This window comes from Hippopotamus amphibius, chromosome 4, assembly GCF_030028045.1.
Source record: "Hippopotamus amphibius kiboko isolate mHipAmp2 chromosome 4, mHipAmp2.hap2, whole genome shotgun sequence".
Taxonomy (NCBI): Eukaryota; Metazoa; Chordata; class Mammalia; order Artiodactyla; family Hippopotamidae; genus Hippopotamus; species Hippopotamus amphibius.
Window position 1 is genome coordinate 2,659,903 of NC_080189.1, and position 19,451 is coordinate 2,679,353.

At 60.0% G+C, this 19,451-nt stretch overlaps 2 protein-coding genes across 2 annotated transcripts; one reads left to right on the top strand and one right to left on the bottom strand.

The window, feature by feature from the left end:
* Positions 1-4,047: 4,047 nt before the first annotated feature.
* Positions 4,048-8,226, bottom strand: EN2 (engrailed homeobox 2). The gene is made up of 2 exons (XM_057730214.1): positions 7,548-8,226; positions 4,048-4,364 (listed from the first exon to the last, which is right to left on the bottom strand). The coding sequence occupies exons 1-2, from the start codon at positions 8,224-8,226 to the stop codon at positions 4,048-4,050; spliced, it is 996 nt and encodes a 331-aa protein (XP_057586197.1).
* On the top strand, positions 8,225-12,752 carry LOC130851173 (collagen alpha-1(I) chain-like). Its single transcript, XM_057731094.1, has 6 exons — positions 8,225-8,394; positions 8,514-9,450; positions 9,599-9,780; positions 11,897-12,065; positions 12,136-12,293; positions 12,545-12,752. Exons 1-6 carry the CDS (start codon positions 8,225-8,227, stop codon positions 12,750-12,752), a joined length of 1,824 nt encoding a protein of 607 aa, XP_057587077.1.
* Positions 12,753-19,451: the final 6,699 nt, after the last annotated feature.

Below are 19,451 nucleotides of genomic sequence, written 5' to 3' on the forward strand. Positions count from 1 at the left end.
GGGCAGAGACCGGAGAGGTCGGATATTAAGCCAGCGGGAGACGGAATGACTTCTAGCCGAGCCGGGGCGGGCAAACGCGGCCTCCCAGCCGGCCCCGCGCGCTGGCGAGCGTATTTGCATATATAGTGCCTGGGGTTCGCTGTGCGCGCTGCTCGCCGGGCACACCTGTGCCAAGCGGCCCGGAAGCCCCATCGATTTGCCCTTTTCACTCAAGGGAAAGCAGAAAACAAGGAGCTTTCTTGGAGATCAGACTGGTGGCTCCCCCCCGCCCCCGCCCCTAAAGGAAGCGCTTGGCAGTCCACGTTGGGCGACCTTCAGACCTGTGTTGACCCTCGGATTCTGACTCCAGCACGGGGGTCGGGCCCTACTCATCCCACCCCTTTTGGCAGCTGGAGGAGGAAGGCTCTCTAAGCGCCAGTGAACCCTGCTGGGTCTCTGGTCCTGCACCTTCGCAGGAGTGCCTGCTCTGCTAGCCTGGGGGTGGCTGCGACTGTCCTCCCGACAGGGCTCCCAGGCCCTGCCCGGCTAAGGAGGATTGTGGACGCCGTTCTGCCTGGGCCCGGCAGGAACACAGCCAGGCCTGGGGGTGGGGACCTTTCAGCTCCAAAGAGCAAGGACTTCCTCTAGAAACCAGCTTTCCTCTGATGGACATTTAGGAAACGGCCTCCGGGGGGCGCAACAACCTGGTGGGGGCCCAGCAGGGGCATCACTTGTGCTGCCTTCCAGGTCCAGATCCGAGACACACAGAGCCATGGAGGCCCAGGTGGAACCGAGTGGCTGCTGGACTTTGGAAAGAGTGGCCTTCCCTGCAGGCCTGACTCGTCTCCACCAGCTCGTAGTGAAAGCCACTGCTGCGCACTGAAGTGGCTCTCTATGAGTTAAAAGCTTACACTGTAGCTGTTAAATTTTAAAAATGTAATAAACATAGGAGCAAAACCAGAATCTCAGTGTTTGTAAGGTCTGAGGGCTCATTTAGTCCAATCCCCTACCAGAAGGGGGGAAAAAAAGCAAAAGGGAAATCTTATGCCACTGTAGCTTAGTGTCTTGCTTGCACACCTCTGAGGACGGGGAACTCATTACCTTACAAAACCATACATTGCCCCTTAACAGTGCTGTGATTTGCCAACAGATTAAAAAAGAAAAACCAAAAATGATTGCTTAATGTTGCTATATTGTCTTTTTATTTAAAAGAGAGAGAGAGGCCAATCAGGTTATTACCTGATTGTGCTGGTGGGTTTTTCTTTGTCTTTAGGAACCCCCAGATCTGAGCAGGGGTGGGTGGTGGCTAGGGAAGATGCTGGGGATGGGCCCATACATGATCCTGGCCCATTAATGCTCCTGGGACCAGGCACCGGAGCCTCCGCAGTGAGACCCCGGAACATGTTTTTGCAAAACCTGGGAGCAACCCAGCTCCTGCCAGGAGGTGCAGCAGCCTTCCTCTTGGAAAGCTGGTGTGGAATTGAAATGCCTAAAAGGTCACCTTTGAAACAGATGATCCTCTCTAGTCTCTGAGCGTCTTTCACTGGGAGAAGAAAACTTTTTTAAGCCAAGAAAGTTTGGAAGTAGAACAGTTGGGCACACAGGGTGCACGTAGTAGGCTCTCCTGCGTGGCCAAGTGGGTTGTGGGTCCCGAGACTGAAAATCCCAACCAATTCCGGCACAGGCATCCAGTCAGCTCCTGCAAAGCCGGTCCTTTCCCTGCATCCGCCTTGGGATGTTGTCCACGTCCTTCGCTTTAGGGGTAAAGACAACAACCAAATGTAAAAGAGGAGCCTCTTTGTCTCAGGTCAAGTAGGAGTTCCTCTCCCCAGGGAGCGAGCGCCTCTGTCCAGCTCAGGAGCAGCCAGGCGGACGGAGACCTGTTGCATTCTGCAGGACTTTAAATATTTACTCAACGGAAAAGCACCGTACTTTGGAACACTTCCTTCTGGTAAAGAAATGAGTACTTAAAATTACTTTGGTTGTTGTGTACTCATATATGAGATATCCAAAGCGTCTTCATTATTTATTTTTAAAAAATGACACCTCTGGCTACAAAGGTAGATATGTGCACACCTGCCGGCCGAGGCACAGACCATGAGCGCCTGCGCGCTGGGGAGGATGCCCAGGGCAGTTTGGCTGGACTCAGAAACACACTTGAAAAAAAAGAAAAAAAACTAGTCATTCCACCTTGGACATCCAGTATTTTACAATAAAGCAGGTCGTTGTTTTCTTTATTTAATGTAACTTTCAAGAATTTAAACACACAAAAATGCAGGGGGAATGTTCACAATCTTGATAACCACAGTTGTAAATAGAAACATTCATTTCTTATAAGATTATAAATATTTGCTACTGGAACTGTAAAATGCACGTTTTATAAACTAAAAAATAAAAATAAAAAAATAAAAAACCAAAAAACTTTGCTTCCTGCTAGAAAGGCGCATCATTTCATTGTTTCCTAAGCAGCAGGTGGTTATTCACAGAATTTTAAATTACAACTTTTGCTTTTATAGTTTTTTTTTAAAAGGTTTACGCTAGTATGTACAAAGTGAGCCTATTACCGCAGTGAAATAAAGAGCTTTAAGGCAAAGAGAGAAGTTCACCCTCAGTCCTCGGGAGCAGAGCATCCCTCCTGGGCTGTCCCGGCGCAGATGGACATTTGGACACAATTCTTTTTCCATACACTAAACAGAAGACAGTGTGGAGTCATATATATAGATATAGGTAATGTGTTTATATATATGTACTTGGTGGGGATATACTGAATATATTTAATTTACACTGTACCACCTTCAAAAAATAAAATGTATATTTAAAGAAAAAACAAGAAAAGACAAAAAGCAATAAGAAATGATTATTTACACATTTTCTTCCTTCCTCTAGATCCTGGAGAATTCTGAGTTCCTTTAAAAGTTAAGGTAGCACATGTTCCAGAATTGTGGACTCATGCAGGTATGCTTGTGTGTATATATGAGTCTGTATACATACACACTCACGTACACACATATTTACCTTGAAAGAATGCTCTCCATAGCAGAAGCGGCCACTTAAAAAAAAAGAAAGAAAGAAAAAGAAAGAGAAGAAAACAAAAAGGAAAGGGAGGAAATGCCAGCTCCCTCTCCAGGCCTCTGCCGGCCCAGAGGCAAAGGCAGTGGACCTTGGCCGGGCCTTGTTTCTGGGGCTCGGGCGGCGCCTGGGCGGCTGATGGGGCAGCAGGCGAGTCTCTGGGCTCAGGCCTGGAGGGACGGGGTGGCCCCACCGCCCGCGGGCCTCCGGCCACATGCCCAGCCCCCCGGCCCTGAGCCCCGGAGCGAGTAGCCGTGCCCGGGGGCAGGAGAGCTGGCGCTGGCGGCGGGCGGCTGGACAGGGACAGCGACACAGACGGAGACAGAAGCACGCAGGGAGGCGCGGCCGGGCTGGCGAGGAGGCGGACCGGGAGGGAAGGCAGGAGGGAGGGGAGCTGGCCGTGGGCCCCCGGCCCAGGCAGCCCCGTATCGAGGTGCGGGAACCGCTGAGCCGACGAGCCCCGCCAGGGCCCTGTCGCCGCGGAGCTGGATGGCGAGGCTGGGGCTGCGGCCCCTCCTGCGGCCCTCACCAAGCCCACACACACAAAGTGGCAGAACTCATAGACCAAGTAGGAGCTATTTATTCGGTTCACAGTCGTGTGAAATGCAGCAATAAAAATCTTTGGACTTCAGCAAGTTGTTTTAATTACTTTCTTCTTTCGAAATTAAAAAAAAAAGTGTCCGATGTCCCATAATGGAACTTAGGGGATTAAAAAAGATGAAACCCTAAGCAGCCCCCTTCGCAAAAAAAAAAAAAAATCATAAAATTAGCATAATCTCATAAACATAAAAAAACTCAAAAAATATTTTATAGTCAGATATTTTGGATTTTACACCTCCTGTAAATTATATATACATAGAATATTGCAGAACCATAGCTAATACACGATATTTTCACTATGAATGCTGGTATAATCTTTATACACTGGCCCTTTGTTTATGATTTTAAATTATTGCATTGTTTAGCGGGGACGGAGACTGGACGTGGCACCCACCCACCCTACTCGCTGTCCGACTTGCCCTCCTTGGCGGTGGTGGAGTGGTTGTACAGGCCCTGCGCCATCAGGTGCACGGCCAGTGTGTTCTTGCTGCCCGTGGCCTTCTTGATCTTGGCTCGCTTGTTCTGGAACCAAATCTTGATCTGCGACTCGTTGAGGCTGAGCTCCTGGGCCAGGCTCTGGCGCCGCTGCTCTGTCAGGTACCTGTTGGTCTGGAACTCGGCCTTGAGCCTCTGCAGCTGCTCCGCCGTGAAGGCCGTGCGCGGCCGCTTGTCCTCTTTGTTGGGGTTCTTCTTCTTTGGTTTGCGAGACCTGGGACCTAGGTGGGTGTGGCGGACAGAGAGGACCTGGGTTAGGAGGGCTCCGGGCCTGGCTTCTGACGCAGGGGTGGGTCCCCTCTCGGGCACCGAACGATGCAGAGGATGGGAGATGGGAGGGAGGGGGCTGCTCAGGGCCCGTGCGCGGACCTGGAGAAAGGCTGGGCTGGACTTGAGACGGGACGGGGCGCAGCTCCCACCCACCTCCAGGACCCTCCCCTGGGGAGCAAGGAGGCGGGTCGGGACGTCTGCATGTGGCGCTGCGCGTGGGGGCAGGCGCAGGGGAAAGGTCTCCAGATAAAAGGAAAACTCCTGCATAAAAGCAAAAAACCAAAACTTTGTGGACAGGCTTTTTCTAGTCCTTTCTGAGGTTCTGTCCGGGGGGTAAGGACAGGGAGGGGGTAGGTGCTGGGAAAGAGGTGGAGGAGAAAGACTGGGGGAGGGGTGGGGCAGCCAGAGTAGCAGGAAGAGCCCTGGTGGGGGGTGTAAGGGGACCCCCGCAGGACCCCCACAGGGACAGTCCACGGGTCCCAAGGGCTGTGGGAGCCAGGCTCAGGCGGGTCCTGAGGACAGCAGGGGCCCAGCGGTCTGCCTCCCCCAATGGGCCCTGTTGGCCCAAGTTCACTGTTTCTTTTAAGGACGGGAAGGCGCACACGTATCCTCTCCTGGGTGGGGAAGGAAGACTGAGCTTCCCAGGCCTGTACCCACACCAAGCCTCGCCCCCCGGACGGGGGACACGGTGCTGGCTCGGGAGCTGCTGGAGGCTCCGCTGACCTTGGGCAGAAGGTTCCCATTTCTGACACCCCCCCACCCTGAGGGGACCCCACAGTACTTGAGGTTGGTTTGGGACAGTGGTGCTGAGGCTCCTAGGACCCAGCCACCAGAAAAGGCCGGAGAAAGGAGAACAGAGGAAAGGAGGCCAAGTGTTTTCTTTTTGTTGGTGTGGGAAGGTCAGCCCCGCCAGGATGTCTGTGAGGGAAGAGGTCTTTGCGGGAGTCGCGGGGTTCTTAATCTGTGAGGTGTGTGAATTAACTTTGGGGGGCTCCTGGCTCCAGCTTCTTCCGAGGCGCCCTCGGTGGGAGACTGGACTCGGCGCAGCCAGGTCCCCATCCCAGCCCCCTCCCCACTCTGCAGGGTCAGGGATGCCGGGTCACCCAGGGCAGAGGCGGCGGCGAGGGATCTAGCTGGGAGGCCCCCGAGGGGTACCCGGACCGAACCAGGAGGGTGGATCAGCGCCCGGGCCCACGCCGAGCGAGGGGTCTGGGATGGTCCACAGGCCCGGGGGGGGGGGGGGGCGCCGAGACCTCCCTCCCCCCTGCCCACCGAGCCTTGCGCTCCCTCCGGGAGGCACGATCGGAAAGAGGGGGCCGTGCGCGCGGGAGAGGGGGCGCCAAGGGCCGTTCGGCTCAAGCTCCCAGCCTTTTAGACGCCAAAGCGCACCCACGCTCACACCCACCCACGCGCACTGTCCCCACGCGCGCACACACTCACAGTCCCCGTCGCGCACACGCCGAGGGCGCCGGCTCCTCTGCCCCTGTCCTGGCTTTTATCGGGAGGCTGCGGATTCGGGGCGGCGGCCCGTGGCCCCGGCGCGCGAAGGGGGAAGGAGGTGGTTCCGCGAGGCCTCGGCAGGCCCGGGGCGGCCCCGCGCCCGCTCGGCCCCCGCCGTAGCCTCGCGCCGCGCAGCCTGCTCTCCGCCGCCACTGGCTCCCTCCCCACCCCCCAAACTCCGCCAAACGGTCCACAAAAGACACAAACCATTTTACGGAAAGAAAATCTCCCTGAAATCAGAATGTTTAGTTCCTTTTCTTTCTCGATTTTCTTTCAAAACGCACACACTGAAGGAGTCTCAGAAACAGAACCAAACCTCTGCAAGCACACTCTACCTTGCTGCTTTCTTAACCGCCAAGAACATAAATCTTATCTTACAGGGATTTTTTTCTTTCTTTCTAAGTCCAGAAAGACCAGCCAGCGAGCCAGGCGGGGCTGCCGGGCTCCCGCCGGCCACCGGGGCCTGGCGCGGCCGCGACTCCGGCGCCGCACAAAGCCCGGCCGCGGCTCCTCGCCGGCCGCATTGTGAGCCTATATGTTAATTAAATATTAACAAAGGAGAGAGGCGAGAACAATGGAGCAAATTTCAGATGTAGCTGGAGAATTTTGGATTTCATCAGAGAAATGCCCCCACCAATTCTGCGCGAAGGTGGCCAAGGGGTGACTTAGTTGTGCTGTAAACTGGGTAAACGACCCCCGCAAAACAGTTGAGGCTTCGGGGAGCGGGGGGGGGGGGGGGGGTCCGGTCCGCGCTGCCGGCTCGGGGACAAATGGAGTCTGCGCCTAATGGCGGTTCGCAGCCGCAGATCCGCATTTAGTGCGGCTGATGATCTCTACAGGGACATGGACTTAGCTTTTAAAAATCCCGGATCTATGAAAAATACACCTAGAAGCTCTGCACACCCCCACGGGCTCTCCCCCCATTCTCTCTGAAATCTGCTCCTTTCCTGTGCAGAGCTGCCCCAGGAAAGCTCTGGGAAAAGGTCCTTTCTATTTGGGGATTGCAGGCCTCCCTCCTCGAAGCTGGGTGCGCGCCGCCGGCTAGGCAAATAAAACCAGGCACAGGGCAAAGGGCGCCTCTGTTTCCATCCTTTCCCTCCCCGATCCCCCCACGCCCCCCTCATCAGCCCTAGCTGAGGAAGAGCAGCCAGTCTTGTTTTCTTCCCTGGCCCTTCTGGGATAATTGGGTCGTAGGATGGGTCTAGGGCTGGGGCGGGCTGGGCTTGGGTTCCGGGTCAGGACTGAGTTGGAAGAACGCCGAGAAGGGGTTGAGAGTGTGAGCTACCGGGCCTGTCTTCCAACCACCCCCGTTCCCACCAAATAAACTCCAGATAGGAGAGGGATGGGCTAGGGGCTGCCAGGAGAGGCCCCAAAAGGCAAGAGAGAAAAGAGGTCCTGTGCTTCTGCTGTTCTAAGAAGTCTGCACCCCCTTGTGAATCAATCCTGTCCCCTCTCCTCCGGGCCGCTGCCCGGGGCAGCGTCAGCCGCAGACAATGTCGCTGTGTGTGCGTCTTTGTGTTGGGGGAGAGGGATCCTGGTGTCTTCTTTCTCCGGGGAAGTTCCCACGCCAGCGCTGCACCGCAACCCCGCGGGCCTCCCCACGGCGGGCCAGGACACGGGTCCCCAGGGCTCACCTGAAGAAGGTCGGTCCGAGTAGCGCGTGCAGTAGACCCAAGCCGGCCAGAGCATGGGCTGCGCGCCCAGGCTGGCGCTGGCCTGCGAACTGTCCGAGTCCGAGCTCACTGACAGGTCGCCTCCGCCCAAGCCTCGGGCCTTGAGCGCCCCGTCCAGGGGGCCCCCGGACTCTCCGCCTTTCTTGACGCCGCTGTGCAGCGAGAGCGCCTTGGAGCCGCCTTCGCCGTCACCCGGAGAGTCGCCATCGCCACCGCCACCGCCGGGCAGCGGCCCGCCCGCACCGGGCGCGTTCTGCCGGGGCTCCCGGCCCGACCCCAGGAGCTGCTCGGCGCCTCCTGCGCCGCCGCCTCCCTCCGCGCCGCCCGCGCCGCCTTCGCCGCCGCCCCTGCCTCCTCCGGCGCCGGCACAGCACGTCCCCGCATCCTTTCTCCGGCCGAACTCCGGCCGCAGGATGTTGTCGATGAAAAAGTTGGTAACGCGGTGTGGATGCTGGTGGTTGCCCGGAGCCTGCAGGACCGCGGGCAGCATCAGAGCCCGCCGGCGGCCGGTGTCCGCGTCGCCCGGGCTGCTGCCGCCGCCGCCGCCGCCGCCCGAGCCGCCGCTGGGGCTGGATTCCGGCTGCCGCTGCCCCTCCACCGGCGCCGCCGCTTCGCTGGGCTTGGGGTCATTCTCCTCCATGCTGTTCGCGACAAATCCCAAATCGGTCCTCCGGGGAGATCCTCCAGTCAGCCCTCGGCCCGGCCGCTCCGCACGCGGAGACTCTCGCGGCCAGCCGGTGCCCCTGCCCCGCCGAGTCTTCCGAGGGCGGGCGCGGCGGCCGCAGCCAGGGCTGGGGTCCTACCAGTGGTCGGCCGCGCTCAGAGCGGAGCCACGTTCCAATCCACGGGTTGAGTCAGAAAATACCAAGAGCCGCCCCGCGCCCAGTTGCCGGGAGATTCAAAAGAGTCCGGTCCTCGTCTTCGCAGCGCACCCGGGCGCCAGACGGTCACGAGGGTCCAGCGCGGGCCCGGGGCGCCCCCGGGCTCCGCGCTCCTCTCCGCGTCCGGCCGCCTCGGGCTCCGGCGCTGCCGCCGCGGCCGCCCGGGGCGGGAGCTCCGCGCATGCAGGCAGCGCGCTCCCCGCGCTCACGCCCGCCGGGGCCCGCTCGGGTCGCCGCCGCCGCCGCCGCCCGGTCGCCCCCGCCCGCGCGCCCCGGCCGGCCCTCGAGGGTGCGGGGCGCCAGCGGTCAGCGCGCCCGCCGCCGCCAGCACGCACATGGAGGCCCGCGGGCCCGCGCTGCGCTCGGCCGGCCTCGGGGCCCCCTGCGCGCGGCCGCCGCCCCGCTGCGGGCCGGGGCGCCCCCGCCGAGCCCCGCCGAGCCCCGCGGCCCGAGGCGCATGGGGGAGCGGCGGCAGGCGCGGGCCGGGCCGGGCCGGGCCGGGCTGGGCCGCCCGCGCTCCCTCGCCGTCTGCGCGCTCTCGCCCCTCGGCCGCCGCGCCGCTCGGAAATTTCCAGGCCACTTGGCGCACCCGGAGACACTTCGACTCTGGATTTTTGTTCTTATTTTTAACAGAGCCCCGGCGAGTGACGTCGCGGGCCGGTCTCCCGGACACGTGCCTCGGGCCAATGGTGGCGGCGCCGCGCGCCCACGTGACGCGCCGGCGGCCGCCGGGTGACAGGCGCCTCCCGCCGCCCCTCCCCGCCCCTCCCCCCCTTAAAGCGGCCGCGCCCCGGCGGCCCGGCTGCGGGAGCCGTCGCCGGCGAGCCCGCGACCGCGCGCCCTGCGCTCGCCCGCGCCTCCGCCGCCGCGCCTGGGCTCGGGGACCCGGGAAGCAGCCGCAGCAGCCCGCCGGCTCGCCCCGGCGTGCGGAGGCGCGCCAGCGCGGGGAAGCTGCTATTTTTAACATTTCCATAGTGTTTACCGTGGGGGAAAATCCCACAATTCCTTGCACAAAAATGCATAAATAACATTAAATGAGCTGCCGAGATACAAAGGGACTTTTATAGTCCGCCGTCCTCGCCGGTCGGAGGGGGGAGTTGTCCCTTACGTTGGACTGTGGTGACCCGGCAGATTCCCGTCTCAAAGGCAGAGCTGACGCGCAGGACCCTCTTCCTGCAGACACTGACTGTAAGTGTGCGTGTGTGTGCGTGTGCGCGCGCGTGCGGGGAGCCGCGCGCCTACGGTGGGGTTCCGCCGCGGGCCACCCGTGCTCCTGAAACGGGCGTGCGGATCCAGAAGAGCTCGGGCATACGGTTTGGGACCCCGTGTGGGGAAAGAGAAGTAAAGGAGCGGAGGAGGTTGTCCCTGAATCTTCTTTTCTGGAAAGGGTTCAGCGGAGACTTCCAAACCACGTGGAGAGAAAATAGAGCTGCTGCGTCCCCGACTCCCCACCCATCATCTGCCCCACCCCGAGTCTTCACCCAGGGAGGGGCTGCCAGGAAGACATTCACCTCATTTTCTTGTCTTTAAAATCCTTTCAGCTAGTTTTTCGGAAGAGCAGGGCCCATCTGAAAGGGAAATTAGAAGTCGAAGGGTGGGGTGGGGTGGGGTGGGGTGGGGGCCCCAATTTGTTTCTCCCCTCCTCTCCCCTCTTTCCTCTGTCCCTTTCTAAACTTCCTTTCCAGCTGCTGTCCGAAGGTCCAACTTGAACTTCTGTTTCCTCTTCTCTCTCCCCTCCTCCTTCTGGTTCCTTCCTGTTCATTCTTCTGTCCTTGCCCCCAGCTGCAGACACCCCACCAAACACCCGTTGTGGCCCCAGATATGCCTGTCCATCATTTAAAAGGCACTTTCATGGAAATCTTAGAAGTTTGAGAAACATCCAGAAGGGCACCTCGCAGGGTGCTGGAGCATTGGCACAAAGTACATGGAGGGGGATGGGAAGAAGGGGGAGAGGAAGGGGGAGAGGGAGGGGGAGAGGGAGGGGGAGAAGAGGGAGAGCCGGGATGCCTGAGTTCCGGCCCACCCAGGTGGCTGCAGGGTGCCCCCCAAGTGAGGCCCACTGCAGGGCCAGCCCTGGGCCTGGGACAGCCCACAGGAAGCTGTCAGGCCGGGAGGGATGGAGTAAGGTCTGGACAAGCAGCCCTCCTGGCAGTCAGACCTGCAGGCCACCTTGAGGCTTGAAGGCTTGACCCTGACCTGGCTCAGCTTTCCTCCCGCCCCCACCCAGGTCCTATCCTCTTTCCACCCCAGCTCTGTCTACCCACTGTGGGCTCCAGGGTGAGGCCTGGGTTGAACTAGAAGCAACAGTTTATGTGGTGCTGCTGGGGGTTGGGGAAGGGGGGGAATTTCACCCTTGGAGCAGGGGCATGGAGGAGGCAGGAGGAAGTGGTGGGCTGGGTCTCCTGCCACTAAATGCAGGTAGGTGGCTGGGCGTGGGGAGGCTCTGGAGGCAGACGGGGAGGCTCACGGGTCCTCCTGAGACTCAGGCAGGATGGGGAAGCACGTCCCACTGCGGTGACTCATCTCTCTCCCGCCCCCCGCGAAGGGGTCTTCACCACATTATCTGGCTGGATACACAGCTGCCAGTGGCCATCCCTGAGTCTCAAAAAATGAAACACATAGTCTGCGTGTGCCTGGAAAAATGAAGCTGGTGAGTTTTGGGGGAACACCTTATTCACACATGTTTAGGATTTGGGGGAAATTTTCCTGCAACGCTGGGAACCCTAATCATCAGAGAATGTCCAGTTATTTGGGGTCTCCGGATCACCAAGTGGGTAGAGGGAGGGCCCAGGGCTGGTTGGTTCCTGCAAAGGTTAATTTCTCCAGGTTAATTTCTCTACCTGTCCCATGAAAACCAATTAGGCCGTCTCCTGAGAAATATTCTCTAATGTCTTGGGCATCTTTGCCTCTGATTGCCTTAGCTTTAACTGAGCCCAAGTGCTCGACTTCCGCTGTGTTTTCTCCTGTGATTCAAACCCAAATTACTGGCTGCAGCATGAGCTCTGCAAGGTGGCAAGGCATCTCCAGGCCAGCTTCGCTTTTGGGGGGGCGGTGAGGGGGCAGCAACCTGCAGACACGGGTCTCCAAGCTGCCGATCAGGCTGGTCTGAGGAAGCCAGTAATTCCTGAGTAGGTGGCCTGGGGTGGTGGGGGGGGACCGTGCAGGAGGAGAAGGAGGAGGAGGGGAAAGAGGAAGGAATGAGGAGAGACATCTTTAGAGAGTATCACGCCACCCACAGCCAACCCAAACATGAGCATAATTCCGGAAAAGAGTGCCGCTTGAGAGTGGACACCTTCCAAAGGACCAGGGCGAGGGGTGGGAAAATCTGGGTGGAAGCTGCAGAAAGTTGATTTGCTGCGGGGCTCAGGGAAGCCTACATTTTACAAACACAGAAATCTCAACGAGCTGTTTCAGAAAACTCTGAAACAGGCTTGAGGCCAGACCGGCCAGGCCGGATCTGGGCCCCCGCTTGGCCGTGCTTCCTGGTGGCGGGGGGCGCATGTCCAAGTCTCCGCTCCGGAGCCGGACCGAGGTGCGGGCCCGCGCCCAGGGAGCCACGCCGCTCCGCCTTCCCGCCGGGTGGCGGCCGCCCCTCCGGGTGGGCTTCTCCCCGTGAACAGGCGACCCGGCACCGGCACCGGCACCGGACGTTTGTTTCTCCCCAACAGAGTGAAGCCGCGGCCGGGAACCCCATCCTTTCTTCTCTCGCCAGGCCGGGAGAGTGCGGCAACCCCCGCTTCCGGAGAACCATCCCCACGCTTCCCGCGCGCTCTGCACAAAGGGGGACCTCGGCGAGCATCGAGGGGAAAGACGGCTTCCGGCCACGGTGTGTTCGCGGCAGCCACGCTGGTCTGACACACAAGGTCTCCGGCGGCGGAGTGCTCCGGGACGCTGCGTGGCTGGCTGCAGAGACAGCCAAGCCTCCCGTGTGTTCCTAAAAACGAGGCCGAAGGAGGGTGACGTTTCCGGCTGCTCTGCTGTCCCCTTACTTCCCACACTTCTCTGGGTGGGCGTGGGGACGCACACACGCACACGGAAAGAAAGAAAGACCGCCATGTGAGCGGCGTGGGCTCGCAGGGGTCCCTGTCGCTCGCCGGGAAAGGCCGCGCAGCAGTTGCGGAGGGCGAAACCTCAGCCCGGCAGAACCGGGCCGGGGAGCCGCGCCCGTGGCCAAGAGCCAGCTCCGCGCGGCGGGTTCCGGGCGCCGGGCCGGGGACTTGGGGCCGAGCGGGGAGAGAGGGCCCGGCCCGAGAGCCCCCCTCGGCTCCTGGTGCTGCCGCCCTGACCCCGGCCTGCAGACAAAGGCCGAAATGATGGGGCGGGCGGCGGAGGGGGGGCGCGTGGGGCCGGCGGGCGCCGAGGACGCGTGTGCTCACCTCCCAGTCACGCACCCGGCGAACGTGGGGGCCTTTGGGGGTCTGGGACCTCGACCGAGGAGCCCCGGGAAGGGGTGAAGCGCAGCAGCACAGGGCCTGGAAAGGGCCTGAACCGTCTTGGGGAGTGGGGCGCAGACGCCCTTGCGCTCTGGGCCCCGCGCCTCTCCCTGCCCCGGGCGGCAAGGGGCGCCCCGCTCCCCAAAGGCCGGCTTGGCGCCCGCGGAGGTTTCGCGGAGGAGGGGGGCGGGCAGCGAGCGGCCTTGCCCGTCTGGACCCTGTCGCCAGAGCCGGAGAAGAAGAGGCTTGTGCCCAGCCAAAGCCCCCTGGGAGCTGGGTGCCCGCCGGTCCAGGCCACGGGGAGAGGACCTACTTTTGACGCTTACCCGCAGCGCCAGCCAGGGAGGGCTGGGGAGGTGGGCAGGGAGTGGGCAGTTCTCCAGAGCTGGAGACTAAGGTGCAGAAACCCTCCCTAACATGGTTTCTCAGGAAAAAAAGACCCTTCTAGAGGAGATCGTAGGGTCGCCCGCCCCACCTGTGCTAGGAAACCCACACCCAAACTCAGTCCTTTGCCTTGACTAGGTGGCCAAGCTTTCTGCAGGGCCAGGCGACTCTCGCCTTACCTTAAACGGCCTGAGCTGGGATTCCTTGGGAATCACCTTGTGCCCTGGGGGCCCCTTTCCTGCTCTCACCCCGTTTCACCCAAATTTTTTCAAGTAAAATCTGGACCCCCGAAGCTGGGCCCGCCTCCGCTGCAGGCGGACCACGCTGTCCTCAGCAAGCAGACGGGCAGCCTGCTCAGGCTCACGGCTGGGAGTCATAGGCTGTTCCGTGACCTCACGCTCCATGCCAAAGAAAATGTCCCCTCAGAATCGTGGCAACCCAGAGGGAAGTGACACATTCCAGATAACCCAGAGGCAAGTTAGCAGAATTAGTTGGAATTTGAAGAGCGGCACCTATAGCTTGAGCTGGCTGAGCACATGAAAACAAGAAGAAAAGATATATAAAAGGATAATGAGTTGTGAAGACAATCAGCTACCCTCTCCAATCTTACCATTACTTACAAATAGTGGAAGGAATTCTAGTATCTATCCACTGTCTTCCTGTTGATCTTTGCAAGGAAAACAAGATCTTCAAAAGGAACTCCCGGAACACCTGCCTCCCTCACAGAGCGTGAGGTTTCTTTCCTTCTCTTTCTGTCCCTAAAAGCCACAGGGAATCACAGAGAGGTGAGCAGAGCATAAACTCATGTATGCTGACTTCACGCTATTTTTGGAAACGTGATTTGAGTGGCTAGACAGTTCCAGAATTTTAGACAAGTTCAAGTTTAACTTAAACCGCCTGGATCCAGCCCAGCCAAACTACCGACTGGTCCTGAGACAAACAGCTCATTAGTCTAGGTTTTATATCAGGAAGAAAATATCTAAACCGTCACCCCCAAATATCAACAACTGAATAGAGCTTCACCAGGGGAACTTATATGCTGGTTAAGTTGGGGGAGGTAGACTTTTTTAAACCTATGTTCAAGTTAATCATGAAATTGATTTTTCCCCTCTATCAAATAAAATATATTAAAATTTAGAGTTTGATATACAAGTGAAATTAAATTCTGAATGAAATTTAAACATTTCCTGTATTTGATTAAATTATTGATCAATTCCACGGAGTTCTATAAAGCTGGTCGTTTCTCCTAGCAGGTGCCTGGGTCTCACAAGGCTCTGAACTTGGGGGCCGGGGGAACAGGCTTTCACCTCGGTGGAAAGTTTGTATAGTATGGGGGGTATGTCCCCTGGTACATTCTAAGGGCAGAAGAAAACTCTTGGGGGATTAGTGGCCTTTTAGGAGCACAAAGGCTTGGTCACTGCATGGTGGGTGCCTGCCCTGGGGTACTGGTGCTCACTGAGGCCCAACGTCCCTCCCGGGGCAGCTCCAACTGGTCCGGTCAGGGCCCAGGGCCCGGGTATGGCCCTCAGCAGTTCTCCCAGCACTCATGTCCGCTCCCGTGCTGTCACCCAGCACACCTCACCCACTTAAGGAAAAGCCCACCGAAGCAGTATTTATAAAGACACATCAGAGAAGTGCTCTTTCTCCTCCCCCCAAAAACTCTTCCCTCTCCTCAATCCCTCTAAGAAATCTTCCATTTCTCTGCAGGCAGCTCTTTCGTGTTCGTCTTATGTTGTGGAGTTTCAGGGTTTTCTGTGTCTCATATCAGTTAATCCCCTAAGACACAGCAGCCTCTGTGACCACGGCAAAGTTCAGGAACTCTCCACCAGCTGGAGTATAAACACAGGCTAGGAGAGAGAAACGGGATATGCACCAGGATTTCCCACATATGTAGCTAATGCCCTTAAATTCCTAGGGATTTACACCTCCCCAGCTACCCAGAGCCAGAAATGAGAGCTGTCCCAATTAACTACCCAGTTTAGCTCTCTGTTCTCAAGGCCAGGGCTAACTTTGGCGGCAACGGGGCAGCCTCTGGGTTTCAGATATTGGGGACCTGGGGGCAAGGGTCTGAGGCGCACTGTGGGGCCTGAAGGTTTGGTGCCAATGCGCTCCAAGGATAAAGCGCAGATTCCCCAAACAAATGACACATTTTGGGCGACGCTTTTCTGTCTTATTTGCAGATACAAGTCCAGCTGCTGCTCCTTCCTGCAAAGCAGCTAGGGAAAAGCTCAGCCTTGAAAACAGAATGCGAAACCATGTCTCGACCGCTAGGAAACCTCGATCCGGGGACATTCTCCGCAGTCGGAGGCCAGAATGGATTTCGGGTCTAGAAGCAACCCAGAGGCGAGCGTCTGCCAGGGTGCGAGACTGGGCCGAAAGCAGGCTAGCAGCCTTTCCGCCCGGGCAGGAATCTTCTTTCCGCAGCGGAAACAACTCCTGGAAAGCACGAAATCGAGCCAAAAGAAAGCTACACGCCCGTCGGTGCCAGGGCGCGAGGAGAGCTCCTTCTCCGGGAACCCAGGCGCCTCGCACATCCAAGCTGGCAGGCGGCGTTGGGGGGCGGGGGATGGACCCCGCTGGGGTCCAGGGTGGCGGGGCAGGAGCGGCCCCGGCACCCACTGCGGGCCCATCTGCTCCGCCGAGCGGGAAAAGGGAGGGGCTGCGCGCTCCCCGCATCACCCAGTATCGCTAGAGGTGTCTCGGCGAGCGCCCCGCGTCTCCGCCCAGGGGCCGTGGTCTCCGCCGCAAGCGGGGATGGGGCGCCCCACGCCGGATGGCGGGAGCTGGCTGTGTGCGGGTGGGGAGCGGGCCTTTGCTCGCTCGGGCGTGACCCGCTTTCTCGCTCCCAGAACTGGCAGCCTCTGTGGGGGGAGCGGCTCCGCTACCCGTCTCCAAACTCCCTCCCCCGTCTCGCTGCGCCATCGGGTGGAGAGAGGGGATCCCTCGCTGGAGTCTGGAGTGCGAGACCCCCCGGAGGCCCCGAAGCCGGTTTCCTCAGAGGGCCTCCCTCCCCGCTGTGCATCTGAGTAGGCAGCCAACCCCGGGCGGGCTTGGTTTTAGGGGTGATTCCTAGAGACCGGCGCGCTGCCCCGCCGCGCCCCGAGAGGGAGGAAGGGGGCGCTGTGGCTGCGGCGCCGGCCCTGCCCCGGAGCCCGGGAGGGTCTGCACTCGGGCCCCCTGGCGCAGAGCAGGCCCTTGGGGATGCGCCCGAGCCACGCTCCTGCCTTCTGGCCCGGAGGGGACCCCGGCTCAGTCGCGACTCTGGGCTCGACAACGAGGTCCCCGGGGTCGGAGCCCGGATGCTGGAGGCGGACTTCGTGGCTACGAACTTTTCACCCAGGTGAAAGCCTCGCCCCCAGGCCCCCAACCTCCGAGGCCTGTGAGACCCAGCGCCCGCGAGAAGGCGAAGGGCGCGGCTGGAGCGGGGCCCCCTCCGCGGCGCCCAGCTCTCGGGGAGCTCCGGGCCCGGGGCTGGCGCGCGGCGAGGGCCGGCCCGGCGCGGATTTGTGAATGAACCGCTGAGCTCTTTGCAGCTCACAGATCAGAGGGCTGCGATCGCCCCACCGACGTGGTCCAATGAGCCGCTGCAATAGCGCTTAGCGACAAAGCCGGCACGGCCCGGACTCGGCGGTTCCGCGCGGCGCGGGGCGGGGACGCGGGAGGGGCGAGCCCGGGCAGCGACTTCAAAGCCGCTCGTCCGGACTCAGTGAAAGGGTGGCGCTCCGGGGTGGCGGGGTCTGAAACTGCGTGCCCCTCCCCCTCAAACGCCCCCAGGCCGCCCTGACCGCGGTGACCCGGGCTTCCGGCCGCCTCCGGCCCTCCCCGCGCGCGCCCTTCGCGTCCCCCGGGTCGCCCGGGCGCAGTCTCATCCCCGCACGGCCTCCACGGCCTCGCGGGCCTGGCCACACCCGCTTCCCTAAGCAGCCGCGCGGTTCCAAAGGCTCCCGCATAGCCCCCCCCCACCTTTAAAAACCAGAGTCTTTGGTTGCCTCCCTCCTGTTCCCATTGTTGGAGGACGCGGGGAGGCACGCGCGTGGGCGCCCAGCGGAAGAGCCCGGCCTCGGCGCTCGCGGGTGGAGGCGCCGGGAGAGCCCCTCCGGAGAGGAAAACGTGGGCAAAGCCGCCCGCCGCCCGCTCCCCTTCCCCGCTGGCCGGGCACCCACTGCTCCAGCAGCGCGCGCCTTAAAGACGCGCGATCTCCGGGTGCAGTCACGGTGCCCAGGCCTCCCCCCACCTACTGTCCAAATGCGCGCGCTCTTTTTTCCGGAGAGCCTTGGAGAAGGGGGAGGGGAGGCTGGGGCACGGTGGGGGCAGGGAAGTTCGCTTAGAGGGAGGGGGAGAGAGGTCAGAGGTTAGGAGGGATTAAGGCTCGGTGGCCCCGGCTCATCCTCAGTGGCGCAGGGAGCGAATCCCTGAAGCAGGGGGTCCGGACATCTTTTAAAAAGACGATTTTGGGGGGTGGGGAGGACGTTGGTCCAATGAAGACAGGGAAAGGTCCGAAATGGAAGGAAGCAGAGGCGGACAGGACCTAGGGGAGGCACAGCTACGGAGGAAGAGGGCCTAGGAGGAAAGAGCGGCAGCCTTCGTCTTCGTGACCCTCCGCCCCGGTGGGTGGCAGGGGCATCCCGGGGAGAGTCCCCCTGCCGCGGCGCTCTCTCCAGCACCTTGGCCCGTGGACTCAGCTTCCACCCAGGGAATGGGCGTGCCTCTCTCAGGCGCGGCTCTTAAAGGCCCTGCTTCCGTCTCGCTCCTCTCTGCTCTCCGCTTGGGAAGACCCCCAGAAGGCCCCTTCAGCTTCCCATTCCCCAGAGTCCTCAAAAGAATTCCCCTGGGATGAAGTGCCCCCAGCCACAAGAGGGGCTCTGGCTTTTGGCAGCCAAGAGTAAAAGGAAGACACGACTCTGATATTTCCTTCCTCCACCCCCACACGCCCTCTTCCCAGCATCCGGGAAGCAATGGGGCCTTGGCCGCGCAGCATCACTGCCGATGACGATGGAGGTTCCTCTCCAGCACCGAGCTTGAGACTCATGCACCTGCCTGTCTCCTGGTGTGGACCTGCCACCCCGAGGTCTAACGGGCATTTCAAAGTCAACAGTCCAAATGGGATTGGACGAGTCCGGTCCCCCGCACCCCCGGTCTGCTCCTTCCCAGGTTTCCCATCCACCCACGTGCTCTGGCCAAGCCCCGGGGAGACCATCCTGGTTCCTCCATCTCTCACAGGCCACACCCTGGGCTTCAGCTGGCCTGCTGGCTCTGCCTTCCACGTCCATCCCACAGCCACCCACCTCCACCTGTCTCTCCGTCTGTGGTCATTTCTTCCCGCACCTGCAGGGCTGGTTGTTCAACCTCCATTGGTCCCTGCAGTCTATTCTCTCTCCACACCTCGTCTACACCGGTGGTTTCCAAGAATGCTGAGAATTAGACACGATCCTAAAAGACCCTTCGGGGCCCTTCGTGACCTGCCTTGGCCACCTCCCTCACCTGAGGTTATAAGGCTGGCCTCCCTCGGTAAGCTCAGGCCCCCCAGTTCTGCTGCCAAGCCCTTCCCACTTCAGGGGGGTCCCTGCCTCCTGTCCTTGCTCTCCCCTCTGTGGAATACAGATGACCCCTGGATACAGATGACCCCAGAGTGAGGCCGCGTCTCTAAAGCAGCTCCCGTTCCCGGTTGTATTCATTCTCCAGGGCACTCACGGCTACTTCAAGCTGCGAGTGCCCCTGTGGGTACTGCCAGGCTGTCCTAGGCTGAGCCCTGCTGGAGGGCGGGGCGGTGTCTGAAGGAGGAGGGGCCTCAGCCCCACCCTCCCACATGCTCAAGGCATCCTTACACACTTCACGGTGGTTATTACCCAAGGAGCTTTGTGTACTTGGAATATGCCTATCGGTGTGTGATTCATCTACAATGACAATAAAAACCCACTTCATGTTTACTGAAATCATATATTTTGATGAATATTTACTGTATTTCCCCAAACAAAACAACATTAGAACAGTGGCGTTTTACATTTTTGCACACTTCTTTAGTGTCTGGCTTAATCGGAGGTAGCTGGATTCTCGTTTCTGCTGTGCGATCCATTATTCTGGTTCACATATGTGAAGACAATGCAGCCTCTCACAGATAGGTAGTTGGGAAAGGGAGGAGTGTTTTATTAGCCTTGTCACACAAGTGT